This window comes from Homalodisca vitripennis, chromosome 1 (assembly GCF_021130785.1).
Source record: "Homalodisca vitripennis isolate AUS2020 chromosome 1, UT_GWSS_2.1, whole genome shotgun sequence".
Classification (NCBI taxonomy): domain Eukaryota; kingdom Metazoa; phylum Arthropoda; class Insecta; order Hemiptera; family Cicadellidae; genus Homalodisca; species Homalodisca vitripennis.
Window position 1 is genome coordinate 200,011,813 of NC_060207.1, and position 20,208 is coordinate 200,032,020.

At 33.1% G+C, this 20,208-nt stretch overlaps 1 protein-coding gene across 4 annotated transcripts; it reads left to right on the forward strand.

Moving 5' to 3' along the window:
* Nucleotides 1-258: 258 nt before the first annotated feature.
* LOC124353018 lies at nucleotides 259-19,635 on the forward strand. Of its 4 annotated transcripts, none has more exons than XM_046802806.1 (8): nucleotides 259-517; nucleotides 4,186-4,356; nucleotides 5,296-5,456; nucleotides 8,126-8,203; nucleotides 9,856-10,005; nucleotides 15,055-15,130; nucleotides 15,243-15,374; nucleotides 18,045-19,635. In XM_046802806.1, the coding sequence occupies exons 2-8, from the start codon at nucleotides 4,188-4,190 to the stop codon at nucleotides 18,167-18,169; spliced, it is 891 nt and encodes a 296-aa protein (XP_046658762.1). In that variant the 5' UTR covers nucleotides 259-517; nucleotides 4,186-4,187; the 3' UTR covers nucleotides 18,170-19,635. The 4 variants fall into 4 exon arrangements, with proteins under 4 accessions (XP_046658762.1, XP_046658763.1, XP_046658764.1 ...); XM_046802807.1 differs by having other exon boundaries at nucleotides 15,252-15,374; XM_046802808.1 differs by having other exon boundaries at nucleotides 15,279-15,374.
* The last annotated feature ends 573 nt before the right edge of the window (nucleotides 19,636-20,208 follow it).

Genomic DNA, 20,208 nt, shown 5'->3' on the forward strand with positions numbered 1-20,208 from the left:
GCGAAGTCTATCCTGTCCAGCTTCGCTGGTCAGAGATGGAGAAGAATGTGTTCAAGGTATTCAAGGTAGTTTAATAAATGTTCACATCGCTCATTTTAATAAACAGTTCAACAATCGAACACAGCTTATAATACTTGATACGCGTATTTTGAGGTTTTACGTATATACTGGATGATATTCAAAAGGCTTTGATTGCTCAAATGTCATATACAAGATACAAATAAACAAAAACAACGGTGTTATGTTTTTTCATTTCTGGCTTCTGCTAGAGTAGTGGTAGTAGACTAATTAGTAAAACGAATAACGATAAGTTCCGTGATTTAGTGATTCACTGTTGGAATTTGTCATCAGATTAGTAATTAGAGTTACTAGGAATAGTATTTTCAATTGAGCTATGTAATTTTAAAATCTGTATTCTAATTACTTTGAATATTTAGTTTGCAGAAGTGTGGAGAGTTTTTAATGGAATAATGTTTATTAGTGATCCCACAAGAGTAAATAACATCGTAGTTAACAGGTGAGAAATTCTATATCTTCAATCTAGTCAACCATTGTATTGTATCTCTTCCTTGTGGTAGCATATCGGAGTAAAAAAATTGTATACGCATTTTATGTTCTTTTTTTAATTCTCTAGGCTCTAGCCTAGCCATGAGCTGTGCTAGGCCAGGTTCAAAGTGCAGATTTTATTTTTCTAACCAAAGCAAAAACAAAAACTTTGCTGGTGAGATAGGGTTGCAAGAGGAGCAAACTACCCTAGTTCAATGAACTAGAAAATAAATGTTGGGACTCCATGGGAATAGAAGTAATTCAAACTCTGTTAGAGAATACAACTTTTCTGTTATAAAACATTTAATTTATAACTGTTTTTCTTCTGTCAACGCTTTTTTCAATATGTGTACATCAATAAAAACCGACTTACATCAGCACTAGTAGACCTAATCAAGGCCAGACAATAATACAGACTCGAGTGCTGCCCCCACCACCAGTCGCTATGTCACACTCTGTTATTATTTGTCTCCTACAGCAAATTGTATAGTTAACCTTGTTTATGTTTTAATTATGCCTGATAGGTGTTGTGTCCTTGGACGTTTTAGTAGTTACAATAGAAATACTATAAAATATTAAAAATTATGAGGCCTTGTGCACACTTATTCCCCTTGAATGAAGTGAGCAGTTGGACAGGTCTTGTGACATTACTGTATTAGGATTCCTTTGCTGTTGGCCTCTGGTCAGTCGTAGGTGGTTGGTAGACGAATACAGACGTATAGTGACCTGTACTCTGTAGTTCAGGTTTAATGATTAGTGTTATGTATAGTTTTTATTAAGTGCATGCTTTAGAGTTAGTGAAATTGACACACAACATGGCGGTTGTAATTCCTGACAAAGGCGTGCTACAACGCTTTGGTATGATTTGTTTATTTTAACCTAGTTTGTAATTATGTATTAGGTTAGTTATGTACCTGAAGAAGAGATCAGATTGCAGGTCTCGAAACGTAGTGTTACTGATTTTTTGTTTCACTGAACAATGGCAAATGTCCGGAAAAATCCTGTTTCCTTCATTTTTGGAACATCATTATTTTATGCGTTCATAAGAGGAAGGATATTGAAACCCAGAAATAACCAAAACAGTAAGCACGTATTTGTTTTATTTTTAGATGAAAATTATCTTAGTTATTTTTAGTTATAATTATAGTAATATTTAATGTGGGAACCACACAAAGTGATATTTAGTCTACCTTGAATAGTAACTGAATGCATCTTCTAAACATGGGGATATTTCGTGCCAGTTTCTATTGACAATGATTTACGTGGGAAAAACTTCTTGATGATTAAAGGTCATCAGCTGACAGTTTTTTAACATGATTCTGCCCACTGATTTCATAGGTAAGGAACAGCTGGATACTGTTGAGTATAATTATAGAGAACGAGCACTGGCACTAACAGAAAAATTCCTATTACATTTTGTGTCCTATTGTACTTACTCATAATTTATTCTAAATACATAAGTATACTTCTTTGGTTTTTTAATAATTATATTATTTAAAAAATAATATATTGAAATTATACTGTAAAGAAAATACGTAAACCTTATTAATGGTATTTATTTGTAAATAATTTGTTTATGTACACATGAAAGGATTAATAGCTAGGCCTACACCAATATCTTTTGTTATAGTTTCTGTGGGAGACTTATCTTTAGGTATATTTTCCCTTATTCTCAATTATAATATTTATTTTGAACAGGTTGGATTCAGACATAATGGTCGTAGTTTCACATCAGATTCTTTGTATATCTTTTTTAACTTTGTTTATAAGATGAAACAGACAATGAATCCTGTGATTGTGGAGAGGTTCCCCAAACCAATGGTATAGAAGGGAGTAGAGAGTGAGATTGCATTCTCACTTTTTTCTAAACAAATACATTTTCCTTTAAAATTGGCTACTTAAAAGTAAGAAGAATTATTAAACAGCCATTCCATTGTTAAAAAGACAGGACAATTGGACATATAAAACTAGTACAAAAATGTATGTTCTTCAAACATGTTCATAAAATTAACTCACAACTATCATTTAAATCTTATTCAATTTAGTGTATTAATTTGAGGGGAATAAATATATTTCTCAAGTTGCTGTATAGGTTTTAAAGGACGTTACAGATGTGACGAAAAAGCAACCCTCTGGAAATGAATTTCAGACCCAGAATATGTTTGTTACATTGATATATTTTTTAATGTGCATGTTTTCCTGAGAATTATAAGGGGAAAATTTGAAAATGTACTAGTATATTTACAGCTTTCTTACTTACCAGTTTTGTGTTTTGTTTCAGCTAAAGCATATTTTTACTCAATCAGAAGAAATTGTTTAAATAGGAATGCGTGTTACAGACAGGGCATAAGGTTTCTACTTAAGAAACAAATAGTACAGCTTCAACAAATATTACAGAAGTTTATTTCACATGTAATAAATGTTACTACCTACTTAAAGACATATGAAAAAAAAACAATAATCAATAGTTTATAAAAGTAAAATGTGGGCTAATAATGCATAGCCTATCTACAGCTTTTGCTTAACAGATAATATACATAAGTATTGCATAAAATGTCAGTGATTTATTTGACTAACCAAATTATCGTATTTTTGTTAATAATATTCAGCTTGCAGGTCCTATTTTCTATATCTATCTATGTTTGTCTATATCCTTGTGCCCTTTGTGTCTATGTGTGGACTTCCGCATCTCAGGGGTAAACAGACGTGTGCTAATTTTTGTTTATCCTGTAATTTGTGTAGTTATATAAATATATCCTCTATAAGAATATATATCATGGCTAAGAGTGGTTTGGAATTGTCGGCTGGCCGCTCCTGTTGGCCAGATTTTCTTTCAACATCTCCATATTGATGATATATTTTAACCTCTCATTCAAAATAATTGAGTGTATAACTCTATCATTCCAAGATTATGGGAACCGGTTATTCGGTTTCCTTGTTTATTGTTGTTCTTATTTTAACCGACATTCAATGAGTTTTATTGTTTCAGAAATTAGCGCATTGTTCAATAGGAATAGACCTTTAACGTCAAAGCTAACTAGCCTATTAGTTTCACCCAATTTCAAAGTTTTTAAAGTTTTTGTCTTTCAAGACAGTTTGTCTTAAAAGTGGTAAGAGGATGCTCAAGAGGACCTACACCTTGAATTATCTAAAGCCCTGGTTTGTACTCAGTTCAAAATGAGGATCTGTTACATACTCATGGATGACACAAAACATTTTTCTCAGATGATTCCGCAGCACATAGGCTGTGTAAAGCTGATGAACTGTTTAAAATTACTTTTTTGTAATTATTTTTATAAGCCGTAAAAAACTATGTACTCTATGTAAATGTGCTTAAGCTGGTAAATCTGTCCATAACATAACTATGTCAAGTTATATTTAAGTTGAGTAAAGTTTTATGAAAGCTTTGTCCAATTCACTACTATTCCGGAACTTTTAATTTTAAGTCTGAGAGTCTATGTTATATTAACCTAATATGCCATTACTTATAATGGGTCTCAAGGTGGATTAATGGTAATGATCGAGGTTTTTTTATGTTTTAAGGTCATAAGTAAACAGATTACGTAGAATAAGTTTGTTAGGCCATTTAAACATTTTTAATCATTATTTTTGAATTTAGTAATTGTTTGTCTTTTCCAGTCATGCTCCAAATATCGGCCAATCATTTTGAAAGTCATGGGTATAAAGAAAAAAAGAAATCGAATTTCATTTGCAAACTGTTTAAACGCAAGAAAACTCTTATTGAAAAAAGCTGTGTAAAGATTGAGAATACATTTTTCTCCAAAATGGACCAAGGCGACAACGATTCAGGTATGATTGTTTTACTGTAGTGGGTTATTATCACTAATGAGTTTTCAGATTAAGATAGGAGAGTGATAATGTGTTGGTGTAATATCAATATAGTGCAATAGCTAGATCAGAACCTTATTGATCGAATTTTGTATAGAAATTAGTTTAGGATCTTGTTCCTTTTGCGTTAAACTTTGTTTTTCAATTGTGTACGATTTTTGATTAGTAAATTGTGTTTTTCATGTACTGTACTTAAGTTTTACATATTACACTGTGACTTGTAGATTTGAAAAGAATAATGTGATCTTAATTCTTATATTTTAGTTACAATGTGTAATTATTACAAAGTTATAATTTGTTAGTTAGATTAAAATTTGTCTGTAAAAATGTTTTTTTTTTGCCTCAGCAGCACTATCTTGAAGTTTTTTAAAATTGTATTATGTTGATGTATGTTCAGAGTGCATTCTGTACAAAAGTGAACTGATAGCATTAGCCTCCAATCATTGTACTAGTTGTTATGATAATTCTGTACATTCTCTCTGAACAAATTCGGCTATTTGAATTGCTCTTTTCCCCATTTTTGAGCTGGGCAGTTGAAAAAATCCAATAAAAATAATGCTTTTACAAATTTCTAATTAATATTTGAAAATTTTAATGTATTAAAAACACCATTTTCAAAAGATATGGTTAGGAGTGTGTGTTATGGAATATTGGATATGTGTAATTCTTATGACAAATAAAATTAGGTACTGTAGAAGAAAAATATTAAGAAAGTAATGGATGCAATGATTTACTGCCAATTTATTCCTACTGGTTTGTGCATGTCAATTTTAACATGTTAACAAGAAAGAATAACATTAATGAAAATAACAATGCATGGGGGCTGCTAAATGCACTTGTGCCTTGGATACTGTAGTGCATGGGCTTAGCTAACACGGTGATTGTGGCGCACTAACGCAGGTGTGGGAGTGACGCGCGTACCGTCGACACTGTCGGTGCGTGATGTGACGGTGGTGCCCTGCACCCCCTCCCCCCACCCCTCCACTCCTGCACGGCTCAGGGACATAGACACCGACATGGAGGCCTTACGCATCTCCCGCCACGACAATCCCTTCCTCAAGGTGACTCACGTTTTCATTCCATTTTATATTTGGTTTTTGTTCTGATGTATTCAATAAAGATATTTTGAAGTGTTGTACAGCTGTAAGCATAGGTGTTACAAAAAAAAAAATTAAATATGCAAAGTCAGTTTTTGTGGGATGGACAGGAATTGGATAATGTGATTGTTGTCTGGTAGAGATTTAGATTCTGGAACTACTATGATATCTAAAAAACAGACTTCCTTACTAATAGACGTTTAGTACTGTATTTATATAATTATAAACCTTTTAACACTTTTTAAATTTTTTATTTTCATACTATGTACATTTCGAATTCTGGGAATTCATCTTCAGGTACTAAGGTTAAGTTAAATTAATTAAATTTAACTGTCTTAAATAAAATTTAATTTTTACCTAATCATCAAAACTTTTTCAGTAATAGCATGACTTGTGGAGCACATATATCATTTTACAACTCATGTGCAGCATTTATTTTCAAGAAAAATGTAAATATACTGTACTCTCATAAAGATTAACCAACTGACAGCTCCTTGTACAGCTTCTATATAACATTTTTCTGCAGAAAGATTGAAAGTATACTTTCATAACGATGAATCAACTGATGGATGTATTGGAATATGTTGTATTTCATCTTGAGTAATTTTGCCTAGGCATATCTTGATAGGAGTGTTTGGTTATAACTGTTTTTTCTTCAGATCGGATGTCCCTTTGTAATCTATTATCTGAGGTTTTTAATCGTTACATGTTATGTTATTTAGTTGCTGCATGTACAATCTTCGTATTCTCGTTGCAGCACGTACTGCTCGGGCATCCCATCCTCTGACGAATTGTTCCATGACTGTACAATTTTAGGTCATCAGTTACTGTTTACCATCCAATAACAATAACTTGTGTGTCAGATACTAGGCATCACATCTACATACGTGCCTGTTCCGTATAAAAGTATCATATTTATGTGTATACAAATAAGACCACCTTCATTTGCTTTCACAAAAAAAAATTCCCTTCAGTCGCTAAAGTCATGTGTTTAAATCCAGTCATGCTGTGAAAGCTAATTGAAAATTTAGTATTAACAAACAACATTCAGTAGTTAAGCTTTTTGCAATTTTTTTCAAGATTTATTGTTTCAAGAATTACAAGTAAAATTAAAAGGGTTCTCTTATGTAAGGTTTATTACTCAGTAAATTAATGTTTTGAATGCTCAGGAAATGTTCAAAATGTGTGAATGTTTTAAATGATTGTAGTTTGTTTTTAATGTGTACATAAACAATTTAGATGATTATAGTTAGTATTTATGTATTAAATTAAGTGTGTCATTTAGGGGATTCTCAAAAATTTCTCTTCTGTCTGTATGTCTGTCTGCGTGATATCTCAAAAACCATTTAATGAATCACTTGAATTTTGCATGAAGGTTTATTTCTGTATTGGAGACATCGAGTTTGACGATGGTGCATATTTCTCCATGGGATTTAGTTAAGCATTAGTAAAGCCTAATTTTCTACAGGATATATCGTTAACAAATTGAGCTATAAACTTGAAACTTTGCATATTTTGCTATCACTCAGAGAGTTGGCAGCATTCTTCTGTCTGTCTTCTGATCTGACCAAATTGAGTTATATGCTTGAAATTTGAATGGAAGCCTGTTACATGAAACATAATCTGGTGTACTCCTTGCTAATGACAAGATACTTGTTTTTTATTACAATTTGTAATTTGATAAACAATTCATTACTTATTACTTGTTATCAGCTTACTAATGAAGGTAATATACATCCAGAGGGTTGTAAATATATAACAGTTTGCATATTAGATGCTGTAATATCTTAAGTTACTATTAAATTAATTTAATCAGGAAAATTAATCAACAAAGTATCTGATTACAAGAGGTATAGTATTACTAAAAATATGTAAATCTAGTTGGTTTGGAATTTGCTAATAAATAGTTATTTTTTATTACTTGACTGGATTTGTGCTCTTGGCTTGTTATTAATTTTTTAAGCTTTCAGCCTGTCTCTGGTAATTCAAGAGATTTTATGCATGAGACTAACATAGTAACTGAATTGCAAAATGTGTTTGAGCATTTCTTATGTAAGCTACATTGCATAACTCATGTCATCAATAACATGTAATCAAATTTGATATAAAATGTTGTTATACATGTGAAAATCCTGGAGAAGTTAATAATATTTTAATGTTTTAATTTAAACAACTTAGCTTTGCAATATAAGATATTTTCTCTGCCATCCTCCTAAGAATTTGGGTCAGTAAAAACAGATTTTTTTCTTTATATAGCTCCAAAATCTATTTTATCCTCTCAATACTGAACATTGACTTGAAAAAAGAAAAGAATTATGGGTTCCAGATGGATTTTTATCATTTAATTGAGTATTTTACTTTAGTTTTTTCAGAAGGTGGAGTGGAGAGACTCTAGTATACAGGATACTTGTGTAAAGTAATGAGACTAACACAATGGCTAAAACAATTTTTATGGTTTTATCATTTGTTTGTTTTGCTCCTTGGCACATAAAATGTGATGTGTGTTCGTAATAAACAAAATGGAATAATAAAATAATACATATAAAATTTGTAGCCTGAGATTTTTTATGGGTCTATTCTTTTTGGTGTCAACAAAAGAGTGGACATTTATACATGAGTTATTTTGTTGACAGCAAGTGCTTGCCAGCCGGGAAAGTTTAGCAGACAGCCTGGAAGAGTCAGAGTCTGACGATATCAACTTAATGTCTCAGGTACTGTACTTTAAAAATTTACTTTAATGTGTAGTCTACTTTGAAACTTTGTGCAATTGTAACCAAAATAAGTATGTACTGTTATACTGTTAAACTTTGGTCAGTACAGCAGCAGATAACATTTTGCAGTAAGAAGAGATGAGTTTGAGACCTTTAATTATTGATTCTTTTTCTCAAGCTAACCAAGTTAACATTTCAGTAGTTGTAAGCTATGGTAAATCATTACATTAGACAAAGAAAGGAAGTTGTCGTAGAATGGGTCCTTAAGGTACTCCAGAATGACTTATTATGATTATTTTGCATATTGTTACCCAAACTTTAGTAACGAGCAAGGGAGCAATATGCCATCTTTGGTAGTTTGGACAAGGGTGGTGAATTTCCCCAGGAGGACCTGATAGGTTGTTTTTGGCGGTTTGTGGAACTGCTGAAATTATAGACTGGTAGACCTCATGGTGTGCTTCCGGGGTGCGCAAAAGACCCTTGAGGCTTAAGTGCATGGCAATAGGCTGCCCCATAGAAGAAGAAGAAGAAGAAGAATTTCTGAAGAAAGATTTCTAATTCATAGCAACTCTGTCAATGCCATAGAATCAAAGTCTTTTCACATTGCACGATAAAACGTGGGACAGACCATAGATTTTGACCCATAAATGGCAAAACTCTTGGTCATATATTAAAATTAGTTTGTGTTATTTTTTCTCAAACGCAAATATGGAAATATTACCCTATGTGGTTGCTTTCAAGATTAATCACATTATAATAATCTTTTCATTACAGCCTTCTAAAAATTCTTTGAACGTGTGGACAGAAGGGCAATGGCTCTTAGATTGTCTACTGAGTGTAGATGTTTCATTTTCAGAACTATTGTAACTTTTTGAAATTATATTGGATATGTAAAAATGCCTCTTTGTGTAGATTAAATGAACTAGAGTTTCGATGTGAATATATATTTGGAAGAAATTTTGCACTTTGTTCTAATCCATTGACATTTAAAATTTCAAATAACCAATTAGTTCAACTACTTCTCTTCAGTTGTGAGATCAAAACTAAATAAAGTATATTATCCAAGGTCGTAGCTATGGAAGATAAGAGAAAGACCCAAAAACCTTCTTTGTACCTGTAGATATTATTAAATCTATCACTTATTTCACTAAAATGACTATATAAAATGGACTCTTATTAATGACTACATATTGTTGTGGCCAATTTTTCCTAGTTTGTTTATACACCTTCGCTTATCAATATCTTCACTACAATTTATCTCTAAATATATCATTTGTTTTCTTAGTATTGCCAGTGTTAAATTGTTTAGCAGCTCTTACACATTCATTAAATATTTCTCTACATTTGCACACATTTAAAAAATGCTATTCTATTTCATTTTTTGATCATATCATGAAATTGTATTTTCTCTATGCTGAAAATGATGATGCAATTTGTTATTAATCCTTTGAAGATAACATTTTCTCTTCTTTGTGGGGATGGAGTGTAGAAATAGTTTTAATAACATCAGAAACCTGTCTGTTTAACATGTGTACAATTAAAATTATTTTGCATGATTACTTTGAGAAATAAATCAGGTTCATGTTTATTTCTTGAATGCAATAAATATATGATTGTCTGAATAATTTCTTTAAGTTATATTGATATGTCAGGAGTTCTCCGGAGACTTTGGGACTGATCCATTCTCTCTGCCGGAGGTCCACCAGCACATGATCCGGTCCCCCCCACCCACCTCCTGGCCTCGCTCACCCAACTTCAAAATGTTCCGGTTTCCCACAGATGGGGATCAAGACTCAGCTCAGGTGATTGATTTACACACTCAGTTGTTTAGCTCTCCTACGATGTTCACTGTTTCCGTTGAGTGTAGAGTTAAAATAGAAGAGATGTGTGTCAAACTCTGTAATTAAAATTCAGTCTAAACGTTTTTATCACACACCAATGGACCTGCATACATCTCCAAGTACTGGACAACTAATCAGGTCATCACAAAAGTGGAGAGTAACTTCTGCAACTAAAGAAGTAAAGGCGAGGGACTAGGTAGAGGGAAACAGTTGTCAGTTGTTTTGTTGCTTTTAACTATTAATAAAGCAAGGGTTCGTCAGAGTGTCTACTCCACCACTGAAGGCACTGAAACAATAGTGGTAGCACTTATACCTTCCAACTCATACACCTGGATCAAGGTCAACTAATTTGGTACTGACAGAATTGTGAAAAAAAAACCATTACCGCGGTTTACACAAACTGCTGTTGTAGGTTGTCACAAAGACGGCGCGGTTGTTTTCGACGGTTTGTGGAACTGCTGATTTCATAGACTGGTAGGCCTCATGGTATGTGCAAAAGGCCCTTGAGGCTTAAGTGCATGGAAATAGGCCGCCCCGTAGAAGAAGAAGAATCCAGGGTTAATACAGGGTGGTGCAAAAAGAACACATGTATTTAAAAATGCTATAAGTAACTTTATTTTAATCACACCAAAACAATCAGCAAACAATACATTTTAAGAATTGGGCATTAAGAATTCCAAAGCACTTAATTATTTAAAAAAATAACATCGGAAAGATGGCATCCTTCAGTTCTCCATAGCTGTTGTCAATATGTTCTGTGATACAGTAGCAATTTCTTCGTGTATTGCAACCTTCAAAGCTTTGAGTAAACGACATTTTCGACAATAATCTTTGAATTTCAAGTTATCCCATACAATGAAGTTGCATGGTGATAAATTTGGTGAATGTGCAAGCAAATGGAGATCGCCAAAACATGAAATCATGTGATGAGGAAACATTACTCATAGATGCATTACTCGTGTGGGCTGTAGCTCCATCCTGTTAAAAGAATAATTGTACCACTGAGAATAAGAGAATACAAAAGCAATAATGTGCTTAGCATTTCCTCATAATGTTGAGAATTAACTGTTTGCCAATACCACTGTATTCAAAAAAAAGGTCCACCGGTGCCAATTTTTGAGACCACACACCACACCGTAAGTTAGAGACTCCAGTGGTTTTTTATGCATTTCTTGTGGGTTGCTAGCTGCCCAATAGCGTCAGTTCTGCTTGTTTACGGATATATTCAAATGAAGTGAGCTTTTGAATTACTCATCGTTAAAACCACATTGTAATTTGCAATGGCATCAAGCATTCTCACACAAAAACTTTTTTGTTGATCAAAATTGGGTTAGTGAAGCTTCTGAACAATCATAATCTTGTAAGGATGGAATTTCAACTCACATGACAGGATGCGCTGTAGCGATTGATGTGATATCCAAAGGTCGGAGCATGCCATCAAAGTGTTGTGATGTTCACGCCGTACAAGGACGACCAGTCGATTTATTCTTTGCAACTGATTCTGTTGCAGGAAAAAGCTTACCCAATGAAGTATTGCGTTCAGGCATCGTACCATTACGCTCGATATTAAACTCTCTAAGAATGCTTTGTTGAACATTGGTGACAGATTCATATAATTTTAAATACTGTTCACCAGCAAACATACGATGTTGCAAAGTCCACTGTGCCATTGCTATTAAAACTGGACGATCTAATCTACAAAATGGTGTCACTTGGCGTCACTGATACTACACTACTTAAATCCATGCATTCTCTTTGCGCTACCCTGTGTAAGATGTTTGGTGTGGCACAACTATTTCTTCCATTGCAACGCTTTATGATAAATAACATTTTTTTATAGTTTCTCAATATAGGAACAGGTAATTTTGAAGTTCAATGACTGCACTTACGATTTTTTTCATAAACCTTATAAATTCTAGACACTTGGGAAACTGTAAGCATTTTAAGTGAAATGAAATAATGGTTGGAATTATTGGAATTTGTCGTATTGAAATATTTTTTCCTTTATACTTTCATCTGATAATGGTTGATTTAATGACTTACACCAGTTTCTTTCCTTTAAGCTGACTGCCATTACAAAAACATGGTTGGATGATATTTCTCAAGATATGATTACTGATCTGACTATTAATTGAAGGTTGTCAGAGGGCAATCCGTGTATTGCCAGAGATACTAAGAATTCAGTTGGATAGTTGAAAACATCATCTTGGCTAGTAACAGAATTCAATGATTGATCTGACTGTTAATTGAAGATTGTCAGAGGGTAATCCTTGTAATGCAAGAGATACAACATATTGTGCTCAGAATAAGTTCTTGTTAACTCTTTAAGCGCTAAGTATTGCACAAGAGGTCCGTTAAGGTCTTCTTATAATTTTGCCTATCACAGTGTTATAATGTTTCTTGCTGAAACTTTACTGAACACCACTTGAATAACTGTGAGACATATTTTCTGTACTTTGTAGATACAGCCGACTCTCGATAATTCAAACATTCGATAATTCAAAACTCTTGGTAATTCGAACGAAAAGGCCGGTCCCTTGAAAAACTCTCGCTACTTCGAAATTTTTCAATGCATTTTGATACACTCGGTATTTCGAACTTACCGCAGAGGACAGACTAATTTTGAACACGCAGTAATTCGAAGTCTTGTCGGCAGAACTCTCTATAATTCGAAATGAACGTAAACGAATTGAGGTTAGGCCGATACAGTACACGCAGTAATTTCGAAGTTCACTCGACAGAACTCTTTGTAATTCGAATTGAGAGTCGGCCGGTGGAAACACGCATTTCAACCTATTCCTGGTCATAACAAGAAACTTTGCATCCTGTGTCCCAGAGCATACTCTTTGCAGTGTTGGTTATGTTTGCGCCGTGTTGTGTGGAAGTCGTGTTTGTTGTGTGTAAGAAGTGTTTTTTGTCGTGATGGCTACTAAGCCAAAAATATAAATGTATTTCTCTTTCGGAAAAGAAAGAAGTGATCGCGGCGGTAGAAAGTGGTAAAGCGAAGTCGGAAGTTGCAAAAACATTTCAAATCCCTGCGAGTACCTTGTCTACCATTCTAAAAAATAAACAAAGAATAGTTGAAGTGAGTTCCGTAGCAGGAAGAAAAAGAACGACAAAAGGTGAATATCCTAGATTAGAAGAGTGTTTAGTCACATGGCTTAGACAGTGTAGAGATAAAAATGTTCCTGTTGGAGGTTCGCTTTTAAAAGAAAAGGCAAAGGCATATGCTAAAGAGCTTGGCATCCCCAGCTTTGCAGCAAGCGAAGGCTGGTTGACTAATTTCAAAAAACGTAATGGTATATTTTTAAAAAAGGTTTTGTGGGGAAAGCGCTAGCGTTAGCGACCAGTGTGTGTGTTCTGATTGGCGTGCAGAGTTGTCCAGCGCGTGCAGCCTCTAGACCCAAGGCATAATTCAAAACCTCAAAGCATTTTACAGACATGAAATCGTCAAGATTGTACTGGATGGAATTGACCGTAATGAAACTCCCAAACATCTCTATTCTCACAGCCATGTTGATTGTTGAAAAAGCGTGGAAAAGTGTGAGTCAAACGACAATATTTAACTGTTTTCGTAAGTCTGGATTCTGTGTTAACACAGCCCCGATAAATAACTTCAAGTTGTGCAGCCAACACCTTGGGAATCTCACCCTGTAATAGGAGATGTTCCATTTGAAGACTTTGTGCAATTTGATGACGAAGTTGCAGTATGGGGAACCCTTACTGATGCTGACATCTTGGCCGCTAAAGATGAAGAACAACCTGATGTTTGATAACGATGAGGAAGACCAGGAGTTCCCGCCTGTCACACTGAAGGAAGCCAGCACAATCCTTAGAAAAGCTGCACCATTTTTCTCTCCAGGTAAAAGCATCGCAATAAACTACTGTAGTTAGCCTATCAATTTGTTAAACTGATTTAAAAAATGCCATATTCTCCACACTGCAATTTATCCATCATTTTTTTACTGAATTTGATGTCCGAAAGTAGCGTAGACTTTTTTTAACCTTAGGGTCTTAGGGCTGTAAAATCAGCTGTTTGTTTAGTTTTAAAACTTCAATGTAAATACTGTATGTCATAAGTATAATACAACCAACAAATTACGTAATTTTCGGCATTTGTTACAAAATACGCTGTGACAGTTGTTTTCTTTTCTTTTCTTTGCAGACAGAAGTTGGGCCGGAAGTGTTCGACGCACTATTTTGTGTTAAACAAGGTCGTCGATGAGGCACGAATCAACAAGAAAAAGCAATCAAAGATAACAGATTTTTTCAATTAATCATTAGAAATTAATGTTCTTTAAGTTTTGTTAGTTTGCCGTATGACATTGTGTGTTTAATAAAAAAAACTCTTGGTAATTCGAATAGTTTTCTTTTCCTCTCAATAAATCAAAACTCTCGGTAATTCAAAACTCTCACTAATTCGAATTTTTTTACATGTCCCGCCAATTTCGAATTATCGAGAGTCGACTGTATAACAATACAAATTGTTGTACAGAATCTACTTTCAGTTGAGTTATATTTACACAGCATTTGTTATGTGAACAGCTTGTTCTTTTGTTGTGTTGGCTATTTTTTATTGTAAATAAATCTGAATTATGAACAGTTTGGTTTCAGACCTGAAAGATTAGCTGTTAATGCGATTATGCATCTTGTGGATTGATTGTAGAGACTTGAAACGCTTAAGCAGACATTCAACATCTTTTTGGACCTCTCAAATCCTTTGACTATGTAAATAATGATATACAATGTAGCACAGACTGGAATTCTGTGGTGTGTGAGAGGTGTAACTTCAGTGGCTCTAATCTTAATTTAACAACAGGAGTCAGTGTGTCCAGAGCACTCTTTTAAGTAGAATTTAAGTGCACCAAGGAGTTCCACAGGGATCAAAGCTAGACCGATTTTAAGCCTATTTTTTACATAATAATCACACAGGTTGTCTCATGACATATGAGTTGATGTGCTTATAAATTTTATCGTATTTTTATCGTAGAGCAATGTTTTGTATTGCAGGAGAGTCCACACAGGAGGAGTCCTTCGAGGATTTCAGTTTCTCCTAGGCACGATAAGTCAAGTGAGATCTTGCATGGTAAGTATTGCTAAAGAAATCTTTCATGGTTCAACTATTAAAGTTTGTTCTGCAATGGTTGATTATAAAGTGATAGAGCTTTGTAATACTTGATTTTATATATTTTGAGAAGTTGTTTTAGATGGTGTAGAGACTTGCTTTATTTCAGAAGAGATCGGAAGAGGTTCTTCCAGTTGTGCTGTTTCCCCTCGACTGAGTCTCAATTTGAGGCCACATCAAAGGTCCAGCAGTGGCGATAGCAAAGGTACAACTCTAAAACATACAAGTAATGTGGTTTAACGGGTCTATCACTTAAGAGGCTGAAAATATACGTTCTGTGAGTCTGTCTGTCTGTCTGTCCGCATGATGTCTCAAAAACAAACTGACCCATAGACTTGAGATTGTGCAGGAAGTTTCATTTCTATATAGGTAACACTGAGTTTGATGATGGTGCATGTCACTTCATGGGATTTGGCTGAGTGTCATCAAATATTTTTACATTGGTCTTATGAGTATCCAGCATGGCAATGAGAAAATAACAGAATAAATTAATTTGTAAACAACCTGAATACAGCCATATGAGATTTTAATGTATGACATACTGACCGTAAATAACCTTTTATCATTGCACAGACAAGACATAACACCCTCTCTACAGATACAAATTAGGAAATATTTCATAATACCTAATTAAAAAGATAGAGCTATAATCTTCCTATACTTATTACTGTATGTACTGATGTATTTCTTTGTCTCCTATCACTGTTGCAATAAATTCATATTAAACACTACAAAATTTAAGCATTACACTGTAAGATAAATTGTCATTGTGGACAATTTGACGCTGCACCATCTAATTACAGAACAGATACCAAAACATTTCATTTTGGTTCAGTTCCTTTGATCCTCTATTTGTTTTGGTTTACTTGTTCACCTTGGCCAGTACTGTAAATTCTCATATCCTTAGCAATTGAAGACATATCTTGAGATAGCTGAAAGCTAACAAAGTTTCCAGATGAAACAAAACCATATGATTATAATGGTAGACTAGATTAAAGGGAGAGTAGGTTTAGCGTTGACAATAATGTATTAAAGTTACAATCTTTTTATTTGTTAATTTTTAAATTTTATTGGAAATAAAAATAAATACGAGGCCTGCGTCTTTATCTTCGGGCCAGAGTGGAGTATGAGCGTAACAAGTAGTCCCTCACGAACTACCTGAATGCTGTAGTTTCTAGCTGAACACCTTGGGTCATGCACAGCGTGTACTTATGTCTCACATGTTTTTTCTACACATTTGTGTACTGTTAACCCTTTTGGAACTCATTAAAAAGTGGTAATTTCTCTATCTGGTTGTATTTAAATATTCAGTTAAAGTACACAGTTGTATTTTTTTAAACTAACACATTTTACTTTGAAAAAATAGGGTAATGCATGATATTTTAATGATTAGGTAAAACAGATTTGGGTTAATGATTTGGTAATGTAGAGTAAAACAAGATATAAAACAATGGTTCTGATTACACCATTATATTTTTACTTTATAATTTAATACTTAAAATAAATAATATTTTGTTTTTGTTTTCAAACCAAAATCCTAAGTTTAATGTATAGTTTAAAGCTGTTGGTGTATCAAATCATATTTATTTGATTGAATATGTACATCTTAACTTATTTCTTTTGTTTTGTAATATTCTTCTAACTCAAAAATATAATGTATACAGATCCCTATTGTTAGGGCTATCCAGGTCTAGATCAAGTGGAGGAGGCAAATCGGTCTCTTCATCACTGGATTTTTAATTGGCTACTAGTATATCACTAATGTCCTAATTTGTAATCCACATACTTGCAGCCATCAAATACTGGTTCTAAATAAATAATTCATGCATTGTTTCAACAATATAACCTAGCAAATCAATCCAATGTAACAAAAGTTACTTATTTTCATATGCAAATGAGGCCTAAAACTGATTACATTGCATTTTACCCTCATATGTAAAATAGATTAAAAACTAAAACAAACTTTTATTACAAGGAAAACAACAATAAAAATACAAAGATCTCGATTCACAGTGACTCGACTAGTTTGTTAACATCGGTAGACAATTCGCTCAGCTGGAAGTTTTGTCAACAAACCAGTAAAGGTACTGCGAAAAAACGGCTACAATATTGTTTAAAATAGTTAAAATTATTCCAGAGAGGTAACAGCACAATGCAGAGCCAGTAGAACCCACCGAACTAATCTCATACGTCAGTGAAATGAAACGTAGTAAGCCAGCTGTGCGGTGCCTGTGATTCGTCCGTTAGAAGAACTATAGCACACCGGGCAGTGCCCGTGTTTCACCCGGAAAGGGTTAAAAATGACAGAAAGAACTAATCAACGAATTTACATTAAGTTTTGATCGTAACCGCAAACCAATGACTTATCACCAGCAATAATCTTCGTAAGGGCATTTTCATCATCACTGACTATTTTCAAGTTGTTCAACGTGATTTCACAGTGACAACGATGGTCATTGTCAACAGATGTGTGGCCCTTTTTAAACCACCTTAACCATTCTTTTATCTGTATTGTGCCCATACTTTCATTCCCAAAGGCCTTCAGTATCATTTCAATCATCTCTGTACAACTCTGCTAAGATTGAAGCAAAACTTGTTGCAAATTCGTTGATCAGTTCTTTCTGTAATTTTTAACAGTACACAAATGCAACGAACAGACAAAACGCTGTAATTGTCTCAAGGTGTTCAGCCAAAACTAAGGCATTCAGGTAGTTCGTGAGGAACTACCAGTTATACTCATACTCCGCAGAGGCTGCTCTGGCCTGAAAATATAAACGCAGGTTGGATGCTTTTCGGACAAACTTACATATATCCACAGGTATAGTTTTGGAGATTAATTTTAAAAGTGGCTGAAATGTCTTTTGTGACAATCCAGACAGAAGTTTCTCACTGTTGACGCCTGCGCCACTGAGGTCACTGTCAGATGTACGACGTCTACATTCCCGCTCGTGTGAGGAGAGTCAACAGCTGGTAGTCACAGAGCCTGCTGGGAAACATTAACTGGAGTGCTGGTCGCTCTACCTCTACTAGTCAACTGTACAGTATGCAACCGTAACCGTTACGGCTATAACTTACTATTAAGTCTACAGCATGTACAATGTTTTATCAATGTTAACCAAAACAGATAGTGTTTGGATAAATTATTAGGTTGTGTAAATTCCACAGGTTGTTTGTAGTAATTTTATTGAAATTTTAAATCCCTAACTTCTGTGCATTATTAAAGCAAATCTTTAGTGGTTTTAAACTTTTGTAACATAATAGCGTAATTATTGATCCTGTGTAACTGTACACAATAAGGGTTATTGGTCTCATCATGCTACAAAGAGTGAGAAATAAATACAGTATTGCAATAATAGTAAAAAAATGTATTAGTGATTTTTTAGTTCAGTTCTGGTTTAGTTCTTTATAGAAAACAATATTTGTTCTAATAGTTCTAGAACTTGAAATTAAACATTACTTTTTCACAACTTAGGGTGTAATAAAGAGTGTGAATACATACTTCTTTAGGAAACCTGTAGGATTTTCATATAACATCAAAATAATATGCATTTTTAATTGCCTTTAAAAATGAATTATATTAAAACTGTTATAGCATTATACTTGTACTCACAGGTATTTATCTGAATTTGTTTGCCTAGCGTAAAAAATTAAATTATATTTTTTATTTGAGTAAAAGTAGCATTAAAAGTTTTTATTAAATCAACTTTAACTGGTAAATGGAATGGATTAATTAAATTGTATTATTACAAACACTGTATGTAAATTGATGCCTAATTAAATATATTACATTATAAAATTCAATTTGTACTTTGTTATTCCATTTAAAATTAGAAGACAATGTTATTCATTTGTGATTTATTTTAAAATGGCTAAGTTATTTTAATGACTTAAACTCATTACTGAAACTATACTATTTATTACTGTGTAAAGAAGAATATTTCTTATTTCAACTTGTTTTTGTTTACAACCCTATTTTTAGATTAACATATTAAGACTATTTTATTGACATTGTCCTTAAACTCTAATATTAATACATTTTATTTATACATTTTCTTTCTACATTTTTATTCTACTTACTCCTAACTACTTTCTTCAGTAATTCTAAGTAAAAAAGCACAGAAAGTATAATCATGACACATTTTTCAGAATTTTAGTCATTTTTTTTATAATGATTATCTTGACAAATTTAGGTTTTATAACCACAGGATTTCCTAAAGTAAAAACCTAATATTTTATTTCTAAAGACATAACTAAATTGTTCTCTATTTAATATTCTATAATTTTAGCATTTATTTAATTTATTTGGCTTAAGTGATATAACGACCAAAGATCTTTCGAATATTTATTTTATTTTATTTGTTTTATTTTTGAAGAATACACTTCTATTAAGTTTGAATGACATGTTATTTGTACAATTTTGTATTTCACAGCATAGATTAAAAAAAAAAAACATGACTCGAGGAAACTTGGAAATATGTATCGTATTTTGTAGCTTTTACAACTCAGGGTGGATTGCAATTAAATTCACTAATAATTTATTTTAACTAAAACGCCAAGGAACTCAAGCAATGCAAAAATATGTTTTTGACATATTGAGGGAATACTTTTAATGTATTTCTTATTGTAAAAGTCAGGTGTAAAAATGCTTTATTTGGATAATACACATAATAAAAATTCCATACTATTTCTGAAATAAAATTGAGCCAACATAGCTAATACCTACATTCTGTCTTAATAGAAATAGCCTAAGAGTTTAAGATTTTACAATTTCAACTTATCAAGGGGTTCAAATAATCCCACATGGCCTGTAAGGTTTAAATGGCCTAATGTGTGTTTATTTTTCCCTTATAAAATTTTAAACCTTTTCATAATACAATTTACCAAATTAAGTTTTAGAATTATTAAAACGTGCTGAGTGAGACTATCTTTAATTATTGAGAGCTAAAAACAATATAGATGATGGGCCTAGAAATTTAACTTTAATTTATAGTACAAGATTATTTAGTTTTTTATGTGTATTGTAATTAAATAACCAGTAT

Excerpts from the sequence above, each read along its gene's own strand:
- LOC124353018 (XM_046802806.1), top strand. The coding sequence starts at position 4,188 with ATGCTCCAAATATCGGCCAATCATTTTGAAAGTCATGGGTATAAAGAA. Across the intron at positions 5,457-8,125 it reads ACGACAATCCCTTCCTCAAG|CAAGTGCTTGCCAGCCGGGA; the intron begins GTGACTCACGTT and ends TTTTGTTGACAG. Across the intron at positions 15,131-15,242 it reads GTCAAGTGAGATCTTGCATG|TTGTTTTAGATGGTGTAGAG; the intron begins GTAAGTATTGCT and ends TATTTTGAGAAG.